Source organism: Symphalangus syndactylus, chromosome 2 (genome assembly GCF_028878055.3).
Source record: "Symphalangus syndactylus isolate Jambi chromosome 2, NHGRI_mSymSyn1-v2.1_pri, whole genome shotgun sequence".
NCBI lineage: Eukaryota > Metazoa > Chordata > Mammalia > Primates > Hylobatidae > Symphalangus > Symphalangus syndactylus.
Genome location: NC_072424.2, coordinates 114,176,338 through 114,198,001, shown reverse-complemented (window position 1 = coordinate 114,198,001; position 21,664 = coordinate 114,176,338). Strand labels below are relative to the sequence as shown.

Below are 21,664 nucleotides of genomic sequence, written 5' to 3'. Positions count from 1 at the left end.
TGAATGTGGGGAATGCTAGTTTTGGTTTTGTTTTTTGGATTTTGTTTCCAACTGGTTTTCTCCTTGTACCTATTTGTGCAGCTGCTCCAGCCTCGGCCCCAGCTCCAGTCCCGGTCCCCACCCCAGCCATGGTCTCAGCCCCGTCATCCACTGTGACTGCCAGTGCTTCTCCTAAGACTTCTGCAGGCACCACCGACCCAGAGGAGGCCACAAGGCTGCTAGCTGAGAAGAGGCGGCTGGCCCGAGAGCAGAGAGAAAAGGAAGAAAGGGAGAGGAGGGAGCAGGAAGAGCTTGAAAGGTAAAGGGGAGACATTGCTCCACACCATGGTGTCAGTGATACTTGGATTAACTCATCACCCCTCTGAGAGGGAGGAGGTGATAATACTGATGAAAGTGAATGGATTAGTTCTTTCAGGATTACTCTTACCTAATTTTCCTATGACTACTAAGCAGTTTGTTTTTTAAATCACATTTTCTTCTTCTTCTCCTTCTTTTTTTTTTTTTTAATAGAAATGGGGTCTCAATGTATTGCCCAGGCTGGTCTCAAACTCCTGGGCTCAAGGGATCCTCCCACCTGAACTTCCCAAAGTGTTGAGATTACAGACATGAGCCACCATGCCCAGCCACGTTTTCTTATTTTAATGACAGTGCAACAACATTGATGGAGAAAGCTTTAAAGAAAAAAAAAAATCCATAATCATATCAATTTTCAGTAATAGTGTACATTTTGGGTGGTCCTTTCTAGTCTCTCAACAGTATGGGAGTGTGTGTGTATATATACATACATATACATATTTACATAATTATAACCACAGCAGAGGTACAGTTGTACAGTCTGCTTTTTTACTTAACACATCTCCAATCTCCAGGTTTCCGTTGTATGTTTGTAATTATCACATTAAGGCTGCATAATAAGGCTTCATGTTTTCTCCTTTCCCGATAAAACTCCTCTCGGAGGGTAGCCAGGTGAGATCTTGACATGCCCCATGATTGCCTGCCAGGCAGTATGCCAGAGACAGTTTGTTTAATTGGTCATCTTCTGGGCCTAATAAGACGAATGTCAATATAATTGTTCTTCAGACGAACACAACTGTACCCTGCGGAAGGATCTCATGCGCTCGCTGGACCCCCATCTTGGCCGTGCCCTTGCTGGACCGCCATCTTGGCCATGCCCTGCCCTTGGCTCCAACAGGGAGCTTACATGGCTGTCTTCCTCCTGTCCTGTGACAGAACACTATGACCCTTATTTATTTACAAAGATTTCCTTTGGCGGGGGTGCTTCAAATTCATTACTAAGAAATCACATTATTTGAATTAAACAAGTCAGAGCCTTTAAAAATAGTTAAATTCCTTCCAAAAAGCCAGCGCTCCCCAACATATTGGTGGTTACACGTTGCTTCTGTTTAGCACGGACGGCAATGCCGCTGGCAAGGGGGGAGGAAGACTAAGGGTGGCTTCGCGTTTTGTCCCTTAGCGGTGGTGAAGGCCTCCAGTGGGGATTTTTCTACTGGACGCCTGAAGGAACTGCCCTACAGAACCACGGACGCAGGCCTCTCTTCAAAGATTTCTCCTCAGGTGTCTTTGGTTTTGTTTTTGTTTTGTCTTTTTCCAGACAAAAGAGAGAGGAATTGGCTCAACGGGTGGCTGAAGAGAGGACTCGCCGTGAGGAGGAGTCGCGCAGGCTGGAAGCCGAGCAGGCCCGGGAGAAGGAGGAGCAGCTGCAGCGGCAGGCGGAGGAGCAGGCGCTGCGCGAGCGGGAGGAGGCAGAGCGCGCCCAGAGGCAGGTGCGGCCGCACCCCACCCTGGCCCCTGCCCCAGTCCCGCAGGGAGACGCCCCAGCCCGGCAGAGGAGGGTGCGGACTGGACTGCCGGTGCTCCCGCTTTCCACACCTTCTCCATCTGCCACCTCGCCCCCACCTCTGAACACCCCCTGGGAGACCCGGGCAGCCCGCCTGTTTGTCAGAGGCAGACGCTGACCTTCTGTTTTCAGAAAGAAGAAGAAGCTCGTGTTCGTGAAGAAGCAGAGAGGGTTCGGCAGGAACGAGAGAAGCATTTCCAGAGAGAAGAGCAGGAGCGCCTGGAGAGAAAGAAGGTAGCTGCGTCTTAGCACAGAGGCCCGGGACGCGAACTTGCACCTCTAAGACCCAGAGACTAGCCCTGGCCGTCAGAAAAACGCGTGTTCTACCCTTGCCACATAAACTAGTAGCCCCCTCAGTGAACAATCTTATGCAAAGAAATCTCTCTTGGTGTTTTAGCCCTCACCAAAACACACTTACTTCCACTTCATGTAGCTTAAGGCAGTTCCAACTTTCTTGAATAACTCCAATTAAGACAAAGCAGCACGGCCGGGCCGGGTGGCTCATGCCTGTAATCCCAGCACTTTGAGAGGCCACGGCAGGCGGATCACCGGAAGACAGGAGTTCGAGACCAGCCTGGCCAACATGGTGAAACCCTGTCTTTACTAAAAATGCAAAAATTAGCTGGGCGTGGTGGCGGGCGCCTGTGATCCCAGCTACTTGGAAGGCTGAGGCAGCAGAATCGCTTGCGCCCAGGAGGCGGAGGCTGCAGTGAACTGAGAGCTTGCCACAGGGGCACTCCAGCCTGCGTGACAGGGCAGGACTCCGTCTCAAAAAAAAAAGTGCATATTATATTTTTCCAAAATAACAGACCATTTAAAATAATCTATTTATTTCATCAGTTAAATGTGCCAGGCTGGCTTTTTTTCTGTGTCTGATCTTCTTGCTCAATTCTTCCATTCCTATAGCGACTTGAGGAGATTATGAAAAGAACCAGGAGAACAGAAGCTACAGATAAGGTATTGACATGGCCGTTTTCTAACTACTTTTGTATGCTTTTATCTTTTTCATTTTCACTTATAACTCTGATTTTTGAAAGTCCTCTTTTTTTCTTCTTCGTAGAAAGCCAGTGATCAGAGAAACGGTGATATAGCCAAGGGAGCTCTCACTGGAGGAACAGGTATTTCTGTCAATGAACTCAAACCAATTTATATATGAAATGTTTAAATTAACTCTCCAGGGGCGAAGATATTCAGGAATTGATGGAGGGAAAAAAGATCCAGTACTTACAGACTCACAGAAGCTTAGGGGGTCTGTCATTGAGTCCTTCCTCTTATATAAAACTGTCTAGTGTTTCTGCCAGTTACTTTTCACATTTGTTTATACTCTAATGGGTTGCTTGATATTTTAAATCATCTTATATAATACATATTTATGCATATATGTATATATACTTATACATATATGTGTATACATACACATACTTTTAGAAGAATTTCCTTTGAGTTTATAAAACTAAATTTCATTTATCACATACTGTCTGCTCAAGTAGTATATATTTATATTTCCTCTTAAGAAAGGACTTTAAATTTACACATTTGACAACTTGTATTATAGGAAGTTCTCAGAAAAATGATTTAAATGTTATTTCTCTTGGATCTGACTTCAAAATAAAGTTAAAAATGTGTTGAAATTCTTATTGTTTTAATTGACAAATAATAGTTGTACATATTCTTAGGGTCCAGAGTGATATTTCCGTACATATAATGTACAGTGATCTTGAAATTTCGTTAGAGTTACTTATATGCTATCGGCTTTGGAAAGAGATTATTGATTTTTTTTTGAGATTATAAGTCAAATGTATTTAAAATAAAAGTGAAATTAACCTTAGTACTCAGATTAAATTAATATTAAGTGCCCTTTTTGTATCAGGTACATCTTTCATACATAATTCCTACTGCTGCTTTGTGAAGTGGTTTGCTTTGTCTTCGAGTCAACAAGTATTTTTGAAGCTCTTCTATGTGCCAGGCCGTGTTATCGGGCTGGGATTCAGTGTGAACAATTAGGCAAGATCCCTCTACCCACAGGGGCACTCAGGTCCAATGACAGGCCAGGCTCCCGCAGCTGGGGCCCAGGTCCCCCAGCTCCTGATTCTGCTCCTTCAGTGGTCCCTCGTGGTCTTCATAATTGTACGTGCACGTGGTTAGTAGATAGCTCATCATTGTCTTCCTCTTTCCTCATGTGTGATATCAATATGAAAAGAAAAGACCAGAGGTACTGCAGTTTTCTTTTTCTGTTTACAAACAAAAGCAAAGGCTGGAATACCTTTTGCTCAAAGATCAAATCCAACGGTTTATGTGACAGAACATTGCCTATAAACATTAAGGGTTTTCAAATGTAAAGTATTATTGGTATTTTGGGACTTGGTTTTATTTCAATAGAAGCTGTTTTGGTTTCTGTATGTCATAATTCCTTTATAGTGGAGTTTTCATGCTCTTTTAAAGATGCCCTAATGTATGTATGTGTATGTTTGGAGAATAGTCCTAATGGTTGTATATTATAACCCCATTGCATTTTTAGCATACTGTCTTCAAGAATATTGTAATAGACACAGGCTGTAAGCAGGCTTAGTACCCAGTGAGTTGTCAGAGTGATCAGTTTAGGCTGTAAATTGCACCAGCTCAGGATTATTTGAGGGGCTAATGCTGTAGTTTGTGCCTGGCCAGTCTCCTTGTTGGTTTGTTTTCATTTTCCCTCTTCCTGCCCTTTCCTTATCTGTTCTTTCAGTATTCTTTATAAATCAATCCAAGAATGAACAAAGGCAAGAGGGAAGGTGAAACTTGCTGATTGGCATAGCTGTGTTTATCAACACTCATGTAAATTTGATTTGAGTTAAAACTGCTAAAAGGAGGCTTGAGGATTAGCTGTGCCTAACAAATATTCCCCTTCTCCCAGTCCCACATCTAATTGAGGGCTGACTGGTGTTACTAGTGCTACAAAGAGAATTCTAAGGTGGGTAAGCAGGCAGGCAAGTTTACAGACCTATCAGATGTTTTCTCAGGGGCTGCCTGTCACCAGCTTTGCAAATTTGGGCAGATTTGAAATTATCACTTACCTTTCTGCCTTAGTTATCAGATCTCTTGTACCTCTGGCAGCTTTACTGATTTTGTGCCAGGTTGTAAAATAACATTGTCTTGGAATTATTTCAGGCCAGGTGAGGTAGCTCACGCCTATAATCCCAACATTTTGGGAGGCTGAGGCAGGAGGATCACTTGAGCTCAGGAGTTCAAGACTGGGCAACATAGCAAGACCCTGTCTCTACAAATAATTTTTTTTTTAATTAGCTGGGCATGTTGGCATGCACTTGGGGTTCCAGCTACTTGGGAGGCTGAAGCAGGAGGATTGCCTAAGCCCAGGAGGTCGAGGCTGTAGTGAGCCATGATCACACCACTGCACTGCAGCCTGGGTGACAGAATGAGACCCTGTCTCAAAAAAAAAGCAGGAGGCAAGGGGGTGAGGGGTAGGAATTATTTCAGTTATTCCCTCACATCATGCTGAAACCATAATCTACCACAGATACATCTGAAACTCCGGCCTGTATAAAGGTTTATAAATAACCCTGTCCTATATTTTAGAGGCAGTCATCAATATTGTTAGCTTAAAGTAGGCTGCAACATTGAGCTTTGAAAATGAGGTGGAATGGTTAGGTACAGTACACTGCCTTCCATTCATGAAATCCTCATCGTTCTAAGTGTGCATAGGACTAAACTGAGTTTTCAAAAATATTTTTAATACTTATGATGTTCCATGGTGATTTGCTCTGAATCCTTTGTAAAGATATTCAGTGTCAGCTTGATGAAGTCAGCTTACTGCTCTCTTTATCAGTTGCTTTGGTTTCAATAGTATATACTTTCTGTAACTTTAGTGCAAGGAAAAATAATAATACTTAGCCCTTCCAATGTGCCAGACACTGTTCTAAGTCCTTTACATGTATTAATATTAATACATTTAATTCTAACAATCTATGAAGTAGGTACTATTACTAATGAGGAAACTAAGGCACAGAGAGTTTAAGTGATGTGCCCAAGGTCTCACAACTGGTAAGTAGCAGAGCCAGCACATAAATCAAGGCATTCTGGCTCTTGGAGGTTAGGTCTAAGAAAAGAATATTAGTAACCCTTTGTTCTGTCTCCTTTGCTATGCCCAGAGGTGTCTGCACTTCCATGTACAACGAACGCTCCGGGAAATGGAAAGCCAGTTGGCAGCCCACATGTGGTTACCTCACACCAGTCAAAAGTGACAGTGGAGAGGTGAGTTTTCACTGACATTCATTAAAGTCAAACATTACTGTTTTTACCCACCAGCTCCACCAGAATTTCAAAGTCTTAACATTAGGATTGATTATTTTGGGGGACCTTCATTGATTTTTGTTTGAGCTAGTAATTCTGTACTCCAAGAAAGTGGAAATATCTTTTTTCTTGAGTCATTAAATGTGATGATGAGGATTTAGTATGACTGTTCCAAGAATATTAAAAGTGGCCAAGTGCAGGGCTCACTCCTGTAATCCCAACACTTTGGGAGGCTGAGGAGGGAGGATTACTTAAGGCTAAGAGTTGTAGACCAGCCTGGGCAACATAGCAAAGCACCATCTCTACAAAAAAATAGAAAAACTAGCCAGACGTGATAGTGTGTGCTTGTAGTCCCACCTTGGGAGGCTGGGGTAGGAAGATGGCATGAGCCCAGGAGGTCAAGGATGCAGTGAGCCAAACTCCTGCCACTGCAGTCCAGCCTGGGTGACAAAGTGAGACCCTGTCTCAAAAAATAAAACAAAAAACAAGTAATAATCTGTTAGTTTTCTTTGTTTATATTTAGCCTGATGTGGACCATATCCACATTCTTTAATGGTATATAACAATTGCATTTTAGCCATGCATAATATTACAGTGACTTACATGTTTGTTCCATATAAAAGTCATGCAGATGTCAGTATTTCTTATATTATTAATAACAGGGCTTCTTACTGAAGAACCAGACAGTTGCTAACAACAGCCTAGAAAAGAGTCTGGATTTCAGAAAGATTGCCTTTCTCTTTCCTTGTAATTATATCAACAGCATCATATGAACATTCTGAAAAAATGAAAAATAAGGGTAATCATAGCCTGTGCCTAAAAATCCAATCATAGAGAACTTGCAGAAATATTTTTAATAATGTTCAAAAAAATTTAGCTATGACTTTTTAAATTTGGGAAATCTACTTAATATATGAGTCTTCCTGTCTTTAATGCCAGTCTTTGCTACCAATAGACAACTGAAGGTCCTCAAATTATTTTCTTAATCTAAAAACACATAATTGTTTCTTGGCTTTTAGCCAAGATAAGTACAGAAACACAGACACTAGATAACATTTTATAATGTAACGGGCAGCAGTTAAAACTGTGAGTCACCCTACTATTGTGTTGATATCTTTCTGAGACAATGGAATTTTTATTTATTTATTTTTTGCCTACTATAATACCAAAGAGAATACCCTGAGAGATCTTAATAATTCATTTCCAATTATGTTGAATAGCTTTATTGTTGTAGTTACCTAAGATCTATATTAAATGGTATTTTTTTCTTAGTTTTAATTAGATTTTTTTAATTCATTCCCTAAAACTTATTATGTTCAATTCATTGACTTCAGAGATTCCTTTTTTAAAAGAAAAAGAGTAAAAGATACCACAGAGAGAATCCCATTATTATGGGGAACAGACAATGCCTACCATAGTTTCTTTTATTTATTTATTTTTTTTTGAGACAGACTCTCACTCTGTTGCCCAGGCTGGATGCAGTGGTGTTATCTTGGCTCACTGCAACCTCCACCTCCTGGGTTCAAGGAGACACACCCAGCTAATTTTTGTATTTTTAGTAGAGACGGGTTTCATCATATTGGCCAGGCTGGTCTGGACCTCCTGACCTCAAGTGATCCACCCGTCTTGGCCTCCCAAAGTGCTGGGATTACAGGCATGAGCCATCACACCCAGCCTACCATAGCTTCTTAAGCCACTGATTATGTTGTCTGATCTATAAAGTTAATTTATGCATAATTTGACTCTCTTCAGTAGTAATATCACCAAACAATTAATCATTATATAAAAACCTGAAAAATAACTTTACTATATTTAATACAGATAATAAAATTCTGTTATATTTTAGCCTTTTCCACACACAGAAAAGCAACAATTTGTAATGAAACCAAAATGAACTTACTGGTGTCATCCATCTTTACCCAACAAATAAATTATCCTTTGTCATATATGTAAGATAATCCCTGTCAAACCATTAGAAGAAACATAAGCATAGCCTTTTTCTACTTTCACCTGACAATACAGGCAGGTCCAGATGAGCATCAGACATAAACATCAGAATATAAGAATAAGCCTAATATGAAATCCATTGGCCATCTACTCCAGTGTCTCTCCTTTAAAGGAAATATATATATATGTGTGTGTGTGTATGTGTGTGTATATATATATATATATATATCTACTATATATATATTTCCTTTAAAGGAAATATATGTATAGTAATATACATATAAATTTGTTTATAGTATAGTAATATACATAAATTCCTTTAAATTCCTATAAATATATAAATTCCTATAAATATATAAATAAATAAATTCCTATAAATATGTAAATTCCTATAAATATATATTTCCTTTAAAGGAATTTATATAAAGGAAATTTATTTATATATATAGTAGATATATATTTCCTTTAAAGGAAATTTATATATATTTATAGGAGTTTAAAGGAATTTATATAAAGGAAATTTATTTTTATATATATAGTAGATATATATTTTTATATATAGTAGATATATATATTTATATATAGTAGATACATATTTTTATATATAGTAAATATATATATTTTATATATATATAGTAGATATATATATAGTAGATTCCCAGAGTTACTTGTATTATTTTTACAAATATAAATTTAGGTTTAAAATTTCTATAGCCCCTGTTCATTTAAAGCCAAAACAGCAAATCACAAATTTACGTAAATAATAAAACCACTTTCATCCTTCCCCTACAACGTTACCCTTCTATCCCTTGATTTCCATTTCTAGGGCACCCCCACTGACCAAGTCCCTGGATGTTTGCAGTAGCCACCTAAATGCTTTTGCCCCTCAAATACTAAATACTGGCTGGGCGTGGTGGCTCACGCCTGTAATCCCAGCACTCTGGGAGGCCAAGGTGGGCACATCACTTAGGTTCAGGAGTTTAAGACTAGCCTGGGGAACATGGTGAAACTCCTTCTCTAAAAAAATACAAAAATTAGCCAGGTATGGTGGCACACGACTGTAGTCCCAGCTACTTGGGGGGCTGAGGTGGGAAGATCACTAGAGCCCAAGAGGTCAAAGCTGCAGTGAGCCTTGATCAGAACACTGCACTCCAATCTGAGTGACAGAGCAAGACCCTGTCTCAAAAAAATAAGTAAAGCTGTAAAATCAAGAGCAGTGAAATTATCGTGAAGAATGATGTTTTTCTGAAATTAAGTAGGTAATATACATATGGTACTGATTGATCCCTTTTGCATTAGGGATAACCATGATTCATTTCACTCACTGCTTCTCTCTGTTTGAACTGCTTTAAAACTCCTAACCTCTTTTTAATACAGAGTGCCATGATGATACTTGGCTTTTACATGGCACTAGCATATTTATTTAGCAGTTCAGCTGGTTCGTGTCATTAGCCCTTGTCAAATAAGCTGGTGCTACCTGATATCAGTATGCTTTGAAATAACACCTGAAAATGGAGCACTGAAATTATGTAGCAAAACTCAGCTTTGTGATAATCAGTCGGACAGATGATAAGACTGTATATGATTTTTTTTAAGTTACCTGGGTGAAAACATAAATTTTTAAAAATCATGTAAAGAACAGGACCCCAGTTTGAGAAATAGTACATTTCTGAATGACACTGACTGTAGGAAATGTTTAATGTGATGTTAAGTTCGGTCCCCATTATATGACACACAGTTTGTGATATGTAGCCTAAGAAATTCTGCTTCCCTTAATTATTTTTAAATTTGTCATCCTTGAATTCATCCAGATTGATCTTGAAACAATCTGTATTTTTGCCCTGTATTACCTCTTATAGCAACAAGTATAAGAAAAGAAGGGCATAAAGAAGTACTTTTACTTCTCTTATAGCTGCTCTTTGCAGTTTCAAGGTTAGGACCCATAGTTATCATAAACTAGGTTTTAGAGAATGTCATTGTTTGTAGTTTCCATACCCTTCATAGTTTTATGGGTTTTATTTCTATTCCCTGTCTACTCTTATTTTATACTCCTATTAATACATAATACTCCTATTATGTTTACTATATCAGTGAGGGTCTAATCAGAAGGAAAAAAACATAGATTTAAACCAGAGAAAATTTAAAGAATAATTATCATTAGGATTGGAGTAAGTAGGATGGAGTAACTATGATTTTGGTTTGGCTTATAAGAAATAAAGAGAACTTGTGGGAATGAGAGGGAAAAAAGAAAGAGAATTCTAAAGAATATAGGTGCCTGGTGTGGTGGCTCACACCTGTGATCCCAGACCTTTGAGAGGCTGAGGTGGGTGGATCACTTGAGCCCAGTTGGAGACCAGCCTGAGCAACATGGCAAAACCCCATCTCTACTAAAAATACAAAAAGCCAGGCCCAGTGGCGTACACCTATAGTCCCATCTACTCAGGAGGCTGAGGTGGGAGGATGGCTTGAGCTCAGGAGGTTGAGCCTTGATCACACCCCTGCACTCCACCCTGGGCAACAGAGTGGGACCCTGTTAAAAAAATATATATATATGAATAGCAGATACAAGGAGCAGTCACATACCCTAGTGTTGCACCAAAGAAGAAAGATCCCTTACCCCTCAGGTCTGTAATCCAGACCTTGTTAGAGAGGATATAACTGTTACTCATTGGATGCCAGAGAAGTTGCTATGTTTTCTTGCCAGCAGAACTTGCCAGAGATCCACCCTCCGGAGTGCCTAGGAAAGCTGTTCACTGTCTCCCCATAAGCACTGTACCATGAATCTGCCCCAGTGGGGTGCTGGAGGGAGGCTGCTGGCCACTGTGCACTGCAGGAGCCAGGCCCTGGGAAAAGCACGTGTATGCTAAAGAAGCCTGCTGAGCAAGCACACGCCAACCAGGAAGCAAAACTGTGCTGCAGTGTCTCTCCAGCAGTGGCAAAGGATAATTATTTAACAAGCCCAGATCCAGTTTCACAGAACAGGAATGATGGGTGAATTTGAAGCTGAGAGGCAGTAAATCAGTAACTGACACATTTACCTTATCTCTAAAAGACTCCTTCTTCAGCTATTTGAATATTTTAGTCATATTTCTTTAGAGATTCTTCAGTGTGAATATGGGGTGGAGGAAAAAGAGCTTCAGAACCAAAAGTTCCAGGCTGGCTCCCTAGTTTTACCTTTGAGAAGTTCAGCAACTGTGGGGTTAACCTACTTAATTAAGCCTTAGTTTTCTCATCTGGACATGGAGATACTTTCCACACAAAGTACTGGGAGGTTCAGTGAAATGGTGTCTGTGAAGGAGTTCTGAAAACTATGTTGTACTATACAAATGTTGCATATCATTATCATCCTAAGATGAATGCAGTGTCCAGAAAACACACAGTACACTAGGTGTAGCTGCAGTGTGATGTAGAATAATGCTTTTGGTTTGTTCCTGGTATCCCATCTTCTCCTGCCTAGCATTTTATTGGCTTTTTTTTTTTTATCATCAAAACACAAGGAGTCAGTATCACCAAGGAACAGTTTGCAGTGATCCCAAGATGTCTTAACCTCCATTGACTGATCACTGTCTTTTAAGGATCGCTCAACTGACAGTTTTCTAAACCCACTGCCTTTACAGACTGCCTGCCTTGTCACTCATTTCATGATTTTCCCTGTTGTTTTCGAGGGGCTATTTTTATGACTTGCATTTCCAAGAATAAACATTATCTGCATACTTAAATTTTATCCTGCTTGTCTTCCGATTATTATAAAACTAACCCTAGCACTGATCCCTGGGGCTCTCTGCCACTTACACTCTTCCATCTAGAGAAGGGCTAGCTTATTCCTGTCTTTATTTTGTTTTATTTTTATTTTATAAAACAGGGTCTTGCTCTGTCACCAAGCCTGGAGTGCAGTGGTACGAGCATGGCTCACTGCAGCCTCTACCTCCCGACTTAAATTATCCTCCCACCCCAGCCTCCTGAGTAGCTGGGACTACAGGTGCGAGCCACCACACCTGGCTAATTTAAAATATATATATATTTTTATAGAGATTAGGTCTCCCTATGTTGCCCAGGCTAGTCTCAAACTCTTGGCCTCTGGCCTTAAGCAGTCATCCCACCTTGGCCTCCTGAAGTGTTGGGATTACAGGCGTGAGCCACCACGCCCAGCCTATTCTTGTCTTTAATATCCATCCCCAAAACAGCTTCCCATTCATGAATAAACATTCCCTTTGATGCAGTGGAAACTCATGTTTTTAAACAGTTTTACATCTGAAATCCTGTTAAAAACTTTAAATGACAAATCACATCCATGAATGTTTCCTTTCACTTCTAGTTTCAAATCAACCTTAAAATGCTTATAAACTCTTTGGTTTTCATCTCAGTGCATTATTTTTAGTGAAGCATTCCATGATCCTTGTGATCAGTCAGCATCTTTATTAAATGCCCTACTCTGCACCTCAAGTAGAGTTATAGATCCCTCCAGCTTGCCCGCTGTGAATTAAATCACTGATTAATGGAAATGCTCAGGGTCCCTGCCAAAGAACATGGTATGCGTGATACTCTGTGAAAATCCATCATGACAGATCATGCAAGTATAGTGGTAGAATTTATTTTTGCTAGAAAACTCCACTGCTCAGAATGACTATCTTTTAATTCAGATTGAGAGAGAAGTATCACTTCTCCTAATGTCTTTAGTACCTAATATATTGGTAAATAAGTGAATGCTGTGAACTAAATTACATTTGCCCCTCCCCACCTCGAGATATTTCAGCAAACTGTCTAGCAGCACCCCAGGAGGATGGCGACCCCCTCACATTACTTTTCCTAGCAGCTAGGACTGAGACCCTTTGTTATAGAGCAACTCTGTACCAGAAGTATCCTGAACCCTACTCCTCACCTTACTCCTGAGTGAGATGCCTGGCCCCTTTGCCCCAAAGCCATATGTCTTGCCCATCTCCTTTCTGCCTGACAGGTTCCCCACTGACATTAGTTAGAATGGAAGAGGGTTTGAGTTATCATAATTCTGGCCAGATTTTAAAGGTGTAAAGAAATATGTGAATATGCCAAGTGTGGTGGCTCACGCCTGTAATCCCAGCACTTTAGCAGGTCTAGGCAAGCAGATCGCTTGAGCCCAGGAGTTCAAGGCCATGCTGGCAACATGGCAAGATCCCGTCTCTACAAAAAATACAAAGATCAGCCAAGGGCAGTGGCCTGCATCTGTAGTCCCAGATACGCAGGAGGCTGAGGTCGGAGGATCGCCTGAGCCCAGGGAATTGAAGCTGCAGTAAGCTGTGATTGCACCACTGCACTCCAGCTTGGGCAACAGAGTGTCTCAAAGAAATATATGAATACATGTTAATAACATATATGGATTTTATAAAATTTTATAAATGAATATATACATTTTCCTATGTAAGATATATGAAGTTTATAAAATACTTGAAATACATCTTTATGAAAGATATGAATATTATATATGCCCTTGAGCAGATCATTCTTACTCAAAAGCCATGTTTGGTTCTTAAGAGAGAGTACTTGTGGAGGGATGCTCCACAAGAATTGAGGAAAATATTTGTTCGTGGATAGGAAACTTGCTTTGGAATAGGAAACAAAGGATACAGATCCATGTGAGTACAAGTCGGGGAGGACAGGGGTGAATATCAGAATGAGAACAGAGGAAGTGATCTGCAGTTTCTCAGGCCGTTCTGAGATCTTCTTCTACCCCCAGCCGAGAATCTCTAGTCTAGAGGCTAAGAAGCTATGCTGCCTATACAGCTACTGCCTTACCCTCCTGATATTCGAGAAGACATTTCATGTTTGTTCATAGCCGTAGGGGAGCTGTCTTTTCATAGAATGTTCATCTTTTTTTTAAATAAGGAGTTTTTGGTAATTTTGGTGTTCGACCCATTCATTTTCCCTCCAAATCTTGAGTTCATCATTGCTCTTAGTTTGGCCTGAAGGAAAAGTAACATTCCCAGGCCCCTATTGTTCACACAGGAAGAGATGTATCCCTTTTAATTTAAAAGTTACTTGTTTTAACATAATTAATAAATATCAAGAGAAAATAAGGTTCTGGCTTCCATAAGCCGTGTGGACTGCAGATACTTGCCAAGGTCCCAGCCCCTCCCGGTACACATTTTGGACTGGAGCAAGGCATGCGGTCTTCAAAAGTCTTACATCAGTCTTCAAACTTCAGAAGGTAACTGAAGGCAGGGAATTCAGAAGATGGTGCTCTTATCCTGAGTGGACACACGGATCCCTAATCCTTAACCCCAGTACTTCAGTTTCAGTTTTATAGTTTCTACCAGTCCCCATGTCCCCTGAACATTTCATGACTTGTCATCCAATGCATATGGCACAATTATCCCTCTGATTGCCAGCAATTAGAATGGGCAGGTGGAAGGGAAATGAAATCTGATACTGGCTCAAGTCTGGGGTTAGCCATTGCCATTATGACTTATTAGTACATATAGGCCTGGAAGGTGACAGGTTAAGGTTGCCAAGGAAAGGGGGCTCTGGAGATACATTCCTGTTCTTTATCCTTTGCCAGGACTTCTACTTAAATTCTCTCTGGATTAAGAACCCAAATTGTTTCCCTAGTTACAGAAAGACTGTTGGTGTTAGGCAAGAACAGGAAGGTGGGTGTGGCAGCCCAGGCACTTAGAACAGTAGGTGTTAGGCATGTGTGTGCACATGTGACTTGGGTGGGGTGCATGTGCACATGTGTGTGACTGTACTCTTGTGGAGACTTATAATGCGTAGTGGCATCCCCTTCCCTTATTGGTAAAATAGCAGAAAAGCATCATCATGCTGTATAATATTTCTGTATAATATTTTAGATTATTTTACAAATAATATTTTCAGCATATTCTGCAATGCCTTGTGAGACACTTAGGACAGGCATCTTCATTTTTTCCGTAAAAAAAGAAGGTTTAATAATTTTAAAAATACACAAATATTCAAATCAGAAATGCTTTAGAATGTGTTCCAAAGTCAATACTTCTCACTCAGTAGAGAAAGTAAACTATTTTGACTGGGTGCGGTGGCTCATGGCTGTAATCCCAGCACTTTGGGAGGCCGATGGGGGCAGATCACTTGAGGCCAGGAGTTTGAGACCATCCTGGCCAACACGAAGAAACCCTGTCTCTACTAAAAATACAAAAATTAGCTAGGCATGGTGGCTTGCCCCTGTAGTCCCAGCTATTCGGGAGGCTGAGACTCAAGAACCACTTTAACCCAGGAGGCAGAAGTTGCAGTGAGCTGAGACTGCACCACTGCACTCCAGCCTGGGCAACAGAATGAGACCCTTCTCAAAAAAGGAAAAAGAAAGTAAACTAGTTATTCAATTGGGCAAAAAAAGCAAAGTCTTAAAAAGCAATGGAAAGGTTGGATTTACATTAGCATTGTTTTACAATTTGAGAAGACAAACTGACCTGCTAACAATGTTCAAGCAGTTGGTATTAGCGATACTACAGTTAATTTGTTGAGCATTGAACAAGTTATGAAGCTTGCACACATATGTATATGCTGCAATGAAATAAAATGAATGGTAAAATTAGTTTAGCACTCATTTGATGCGTAGGCATTATTTGGCTACATTGTAAAGCATAATAATAAGCATATAACATAAGGGGCTGCCAATTTAGTTGGAGAGAGTGACAATCTAAGACAAACCGTAGAAGATTAAGTATTTGGGGCCAATTAAGTATATCTCAAAAATAAATCCAAGATATTAAGCATGAATCCATAAGGATCAAGATGAGGTCAGAGACACATTTAAGGGGCAAAGATAAGAAGATTGGTCTTCAAAAATTTATATATGAAATTATGCAAGGGCTTTAGGAGGCTGGAATATCCAGAAAGTGTGAGAAGTGGCTTAATGAGAAAAGCACAGGACCAGAGATCAAGAGATCGTGCATTTAGCCTCAACTGTCTCTCAGTAGTTGTGTGACTTTGTGCAAATCATTTACTCCCCCCTCCAAATTATAATCCCCTCATCTTTGAAGCAAAGGTCCTCATTAAGTGGTACTCTTTATCAGACGAATATAAAAATGCCTGCAGCAGAAATCATTAAATGTGTAGAACTCCTGCTGCTGCTGATTTATTTCTATTAATGATGATCTGTTGTAATTGATAAATTGTTCTATTTGATAATTTTCATAACAAAATAACAGATTTAAAATTTTTTTCTTGTTGTTTAGAGACAGGGTCTTACTCCATAGCCCATCCTGGAATGCAGTGGTGCCATCATAGCTCACTGAAGCCTCAAACTCCTGAGCTCAAGTGATCCTCCCTCCTCAACTGCCAGAGTAGCTAGGACTACTGGTGCATGCCACCACACACGGCTGATTTTTTTTATCTTTTGTAGAGACGGGGGTCTTGCTATGTTTACCAGGCTAGTCTTGAACTCCTGGCCTTGAGCAGTCCTCCCATCTTGGCCTCCCAAAGCACTAAGATTACAGGCATGAGCCACTGTGCCTGACCTAGATTTTTTAAAATAAGAATTTAAGGTACAAATACACCACAATTTATTATTTTTGTTAGTAATGATGTGACTCGTCAGTCTGATTTTTTTAATTGTAAATTTATAAAATTATTCATCATAAAACATTTTGGTTTTCCTAATAATGTGTTTTCCAGTTTTAAGACTAATTTCTATTTTTATTTTTCAAATTCCTTAGCACTCCCGACTTGGAAAAACAACCAAATGAAAATGGTGTATCTGTTCAGAATGAAAATTTTGAAGAAATTATAAACTTACCCATTGGATCTAAACCATCCAGATTAGATGTCACCAACAGTGAGAGCCCAGAAATTCCTTTGAATCCAATTTTGGCCTTTGATGATGAAGGGACACTTGGGCCCCTGCCTCAGGTAGATGGTGTTCAGACACAACAGACTGCAGGTAAGCTTGCCTCCAACTCCCTTCTGTAGTCACCAGAAATATCTGACACCCGGGAGGACACGGACTGCTGCCTTCTACAGTGTGATTGTGGTAACACTTTGTTTTTCAAAGGACCAACTAAGCCACAATGGAAGATATTGTGCCTGGCTCATAGAAATTGAATTTTGAGTTGGATTGGACAACTTCTAAGGCCTCTCCTATTCTCTCAGTCAGTGCAGAAGTCCAGTCCGCAGCACCCAGTGGGTGTCTGTCAGCCTCTCTGCACAGAGCAGCACCCATTACCCGACATCATGCGTGCTCAGAATATGCTTTGTAGAAAGACAGGGCTGCCTCCCCATAATTATGGACCATCCGGCCTAGTGCTGCCCACTAGAGAAAGATCTGAGTTTTTTCCATCTTTCTCAGTTCTTCATATATTTGAAGACTGCCATCATGTTCTCCCACCATTTTTCTCTTATTTGGGTTTGGCAACCTGGGTAATAAATTATTGTCCTTTTAAAATGTGACATGATGGATAGTTACGATTTAGGTGATGAAACCAGTACTCTGAATAGGATCACACTGAGTCTAAGGATCTTTACTTGTTAAATGATTTTGTTGCTGTTGAAACTGCCTGTGACTTTCTTACACAATATCTCTTTGACCTACACTTGACCTGAAGTCTTTGTGCAAAAAGAACAATCAGGACCCAAAGAAAGAAGGAGTAAATATCAAATATAATTAACTCAATGGTCATAGCAGCTCAGCAGCGCAATCCCATCAGTCTCAGGAATTAGCAGGATAATCTCTGCTCCCTGTCTCTTCAAACCTGTTTCAATTTTGTTGACTTCTCTTCCTTGAAGATGACTGTCATGTATTGACCAGCATCTCTTTATATTTCTACGAAAAGAAGTGGCCAAATTCAGGATAACTAAATGGAGACAATACAGAATTATTTATGGGCAAATTGTTTTGCCTTCTAGATTCAATCAGTGAATCTGTAATAAATCAACTTTTAATGCGGTGAGATAACCAATGTGAACCACTCATCCAAATGAAGCTACTCTTCTTTTCTCCTCTAGTGTACTGACCTTGGAAGTGGAACCTCACTTTAGTGAACTCCACTTTTCTAGGATTTGAAAGGAGGTTGTGAGGGCCCTCCCCTGTCTGACTTTCTGATTCTTAAGCCTTTGGGAACAATCCGACTAATGGTATGTTGATGGAAGCATGCCCAGTGCAGCTTCCTACTCATGTTACAGGTTTACAGGGAGGGAAAGAACTTCCAGATGATTTATCAATATTTATTTAACCTCCAATTATGTTTAGAACCCTAAGCATTGGTTACTGAGGATACAAGAGAAATGAATGTTTAAACCCCTAACCGAGAAAAGTACAATCTGTGTATGCCACTTGGAAAAATGAAGGCTATGGCCCAAGCTGATGTAAAGAAAAGAACATATGTTTCCTATGAGTAACAGAATTCACTTAAATATAAGACTGTGAATCCTAACAAAATTGCCTATTCTTATATAAGTGTATATAACAGTATGGTAAATTTTAGAAATTTAAGGTATTACTATAGTATTCTTGAAAGAAGATTTTAGATAAATGTCATATTAATCTGTTCTTTTTCTGTCTCTTCATGTAGAAGTTATATGAGTGTTTCTTCTGAAGAACCAAAGCTGAAATTTAATGAGAATTTCTACAATTAATGGAATTCCTTTCCTGCTATAAAGGAGCATCCCCTCCACCTGTTTTCTAGAGTTCTTGACCATCATTTTGAAAAGATTTATTAAAACTAGCTAAAGACAACAGACTGGATAGCTTTTCTAATAATTTTCATCAATAGGAAAAAAGAACTACGTCTCATTCTTCAATACTTTAAAATGGCTTTTTCCAGTGTGCTCCTTCTTAGCAATCAATATTTTTCTGCATTCTTTAAAAGACAAGAGAATTTGGTTATAAAAGAAATGGGCTGACTAGGCATGATTTTTTTGGTCTTAAAAGCTTAACATGTAAAATTGGCAAAAAAATTTTTTACCTTTTATAATACTTGAAAAATAAGTACCTCTTTGCTCTACAAGTAGAATGAATAGGAGAAGAGTTTAAGCCTGTTTGTTTAAATATTATTGCAAAGAGCTCTATTTGTAGAAGCAAATTATAGGCAGATTACCAGGTTCTTATAAATACAACTTGTACATGGACATTCTGCAAACCCAGCTGTCACATTTTTCTTGCAACTCCTTTTGCAAAAGCAGACTAAAATGTTTTAAAATGTGAAAAAACATTATTTTTTCAAAGCAAGGAAATAATTTACTGCCCTCTTACATAATGTATTTATAGTTTTTCCAGATAAACTAATCAAATAAATTAGAATAATGTGACAACATTACAAATTTAATTTGTTAGCTGCATTCCTTCTGCTGTTACCACGGGAGAATGTTACTGATGATTCAGGGCTATTTCTGAAGTCTGTGTGTTGCTGCTGTCCCCAGTGATGGTGGACTTATCTTTGCCTTACCTGATCACAGATTATGTTGGGGAAAATAAAGATTTAATATTTCTTTAAATAGAAAAAGAATTTGGTTTTGCTCGTTTAAGAGCAATGAGAAAATGATGGAATGTTGACTGTGTTTGGCACACAGGACACGGACCTTCATGGAAGTCCTTGCTCTGCGTGGCATCTGTCAGCTTTTCACCTTTCATTCTTATTCTTCACTTTTGCTGCTGAGCCTAGCTGTACAAACTTGCACTTTCATTTGCTAATATAAATTCAGTTTTATTTTACCATTTTAGAGACTACTAATGATTAAATGTAGGAGAGGGTGCACATGTTTTTATGTGGAGTGTTTAAAAAGATAAATTTATTCCACTGTAGTGTGCAGCTTTTATTAAAAGAGAAATTGGTTGAACTGCTAGGTTGAATGAGAGACTTCATCTATTGGACTATTTTTTTTTTTTAATCCAGGCATATGGTCTTTAGTAATGGTTTATAATTTGTTAAAACATCAATTTGGGGGTTTTCACTGTTTTCAGTTGTCCATGTACACATAGTCATTATATTAGAAAAGAAATCTGTTCAACAAACTTGTTTAATTTGTTTAAATCAACATAGCATGAAACACCAAATAAAGTGTTTGACATAGTTTTACTTTTAGGTTTCTCATATGTTATAACTTCACTCAGATTGATTCTTGAGTCTTCAGATTGTCCTTCACTTAACTCAGTGACATTTTCCCAGCCTCCTGTTGATTAAGCATATAGGATAGCCTTATTTAAAATTTAGAGCAGTAGGTGTATTTTGGCTGCTTTTCTTTTTCATGTGTGTTTTTAAACTTTAGTGATCATTAGCAAACGGAAAGCCTTCTAAGTAATCAAGTTTTAATTAGAAGTGGTACAGAATTCTTAATTATATTGTGTTAAAGAGCAGCGCCGCCAGAGAATGACCCTGACCTTTACAATGGCTGGATTGCTTTTTGGCCAGCACTTGAAAAATCTGTATTTACTTGCAGACCTTAGGGAGGTCTTCAGTATTCACACTACATTAAGGGGAGCGCTCAGGAATCAAATATGGCCCTCAATATGAAAATAGAGTGAATGGGCTTTTAGTTTCCTTTCTACACCATTGCAAACTATCTAGGCCAATTTAGTCGCCAATCACAGGTCCATTTGGTGGTACCTCTAGCTATTACAGGAAAGTAAGGCTATATGTGTCCTCCTACATAACCTCACCACCTTGTGGCATGTTACAGTAAAAGCAAATCTAAAACAGTTATATGACAAGTTTATTAGCAAGCAGGGCTTCTGGAAAGCTTGGAGAAGTTCCTTCTCTGCTCCTAAGTAACCCCACAAACAGCCTGACTAAAAAGTTCACAGTGAAGCAGAAGCAGTGATATTCTGAAAGCAGAATTAAGAAACCCAATTGCTTGGTTGGATCAGGCCACAGTCATAAACGTGTGTGGAGTGCTGGAGGGGGAAGGTACAGGGGCAAGGAGATCTCTAGACCTGAGGTACTATAAAAAGTCATTATTTTGCAGGAGCTGCCAGATTCTTACACCTCATTTCATGCATTTTGCCTCTAAAAGTCTAGACAACCACCTACTTTTCAGGCTGCATTCACCAATGAAAAATTACTAATATCCCTTATGCTGATGAACACTCTGGCATATATTTAGATAAGTGTTTAAAGCATCTGCCTAGCCACCTGATTGAGGTGCTTCAAATACTAACTTACCCTCAGAACAAGATCGAAGTTAAATTACACAGCACACATGCATTACACAGTTTATATTTAAAGTATTTTAAAGTAAATTATTGCATAATAAGTAACAGTCAACAATAAATTCTCCCGTCTTTTGCATTACTTTTTTTAAAATCTAATTGAAATGGACTATTGGCCTCCATCTGTTCTGTGCGTTGAACACTTAAAGGCATGATGGGGCTGGGTTCAGTGGCTTACACTGTAATCCGAGCACTTTGAGAGGCCAAGGCAGGAGGATCACTCAAGGCCAGCAGTTCAAGACCAGCTTGGGCAGCATAGCAAGACCCTCCCCCTGGCCCCCCATCTCTACTGTCAAAAGAAAAAAAAAAAGCATGATGGAATAGCTATTGGATCAGGTTACCAAAAGCAATTTTTAAAAATAAGCTAACATCTAAGAAACATCATTTTGCCTATACTCTCTCCCCCAAAATCGTGTTCTTACTCA

General features: G+C 39.5%; 1 protein-coding gene across 12 annotated transcripts in view; it reads left to right on the top strand.

The window, feature by feature from the left end:
- Nucleotides 1–20,109, top strand: part of MAP7 (microtubule associated protein 7) — a 221,941-nt gene extending 201,832 nt beyond the window's left edge. For 10 of the 12 annotated variants that reach the window (XM_063622358.1, XM_063622360.1, XM_063622349.1 and 7 more), the window contains 8 exons: nt 82–298; nt 1,613–1,784; nt 1,991–2,092; nt 2,765–2,815; nt 2,919–2,976; nt 6,004–6,106; nt 16,756–16,979; nt 18,607–20,109. In XM_063622358.1, coding sequence (XP_063478428.1) covers nt 82–298; nt 1,613–1,784; nt 1,991–2,092; nt 2,765–2,815; nt 2,919–2,976; nt 6,004–6,106; nt 16,756–16,979; nt 18,607–18,617 — 938 coding nt within the window. In that variant the 3' untranslated portion in view covers nt 18,618–20,109. Of the gene's footprint in view, nt 1–81; nt 299–1,612; nt 1,785–1,990; nt 2,093–2,764; nt 2,816–2,918; nt 2,977–6,003; nt 6,107–16,755; nt 18,474–18,606 lie in introns of those variants that run through there. The other 2 variants (XM_063622354.1, XM_055264997.2) reach the window with 2 other exon arrangements.
- The last annotated feature ends 1,555 nt before the right edge of the window (nt 20,110–21,664 follow it).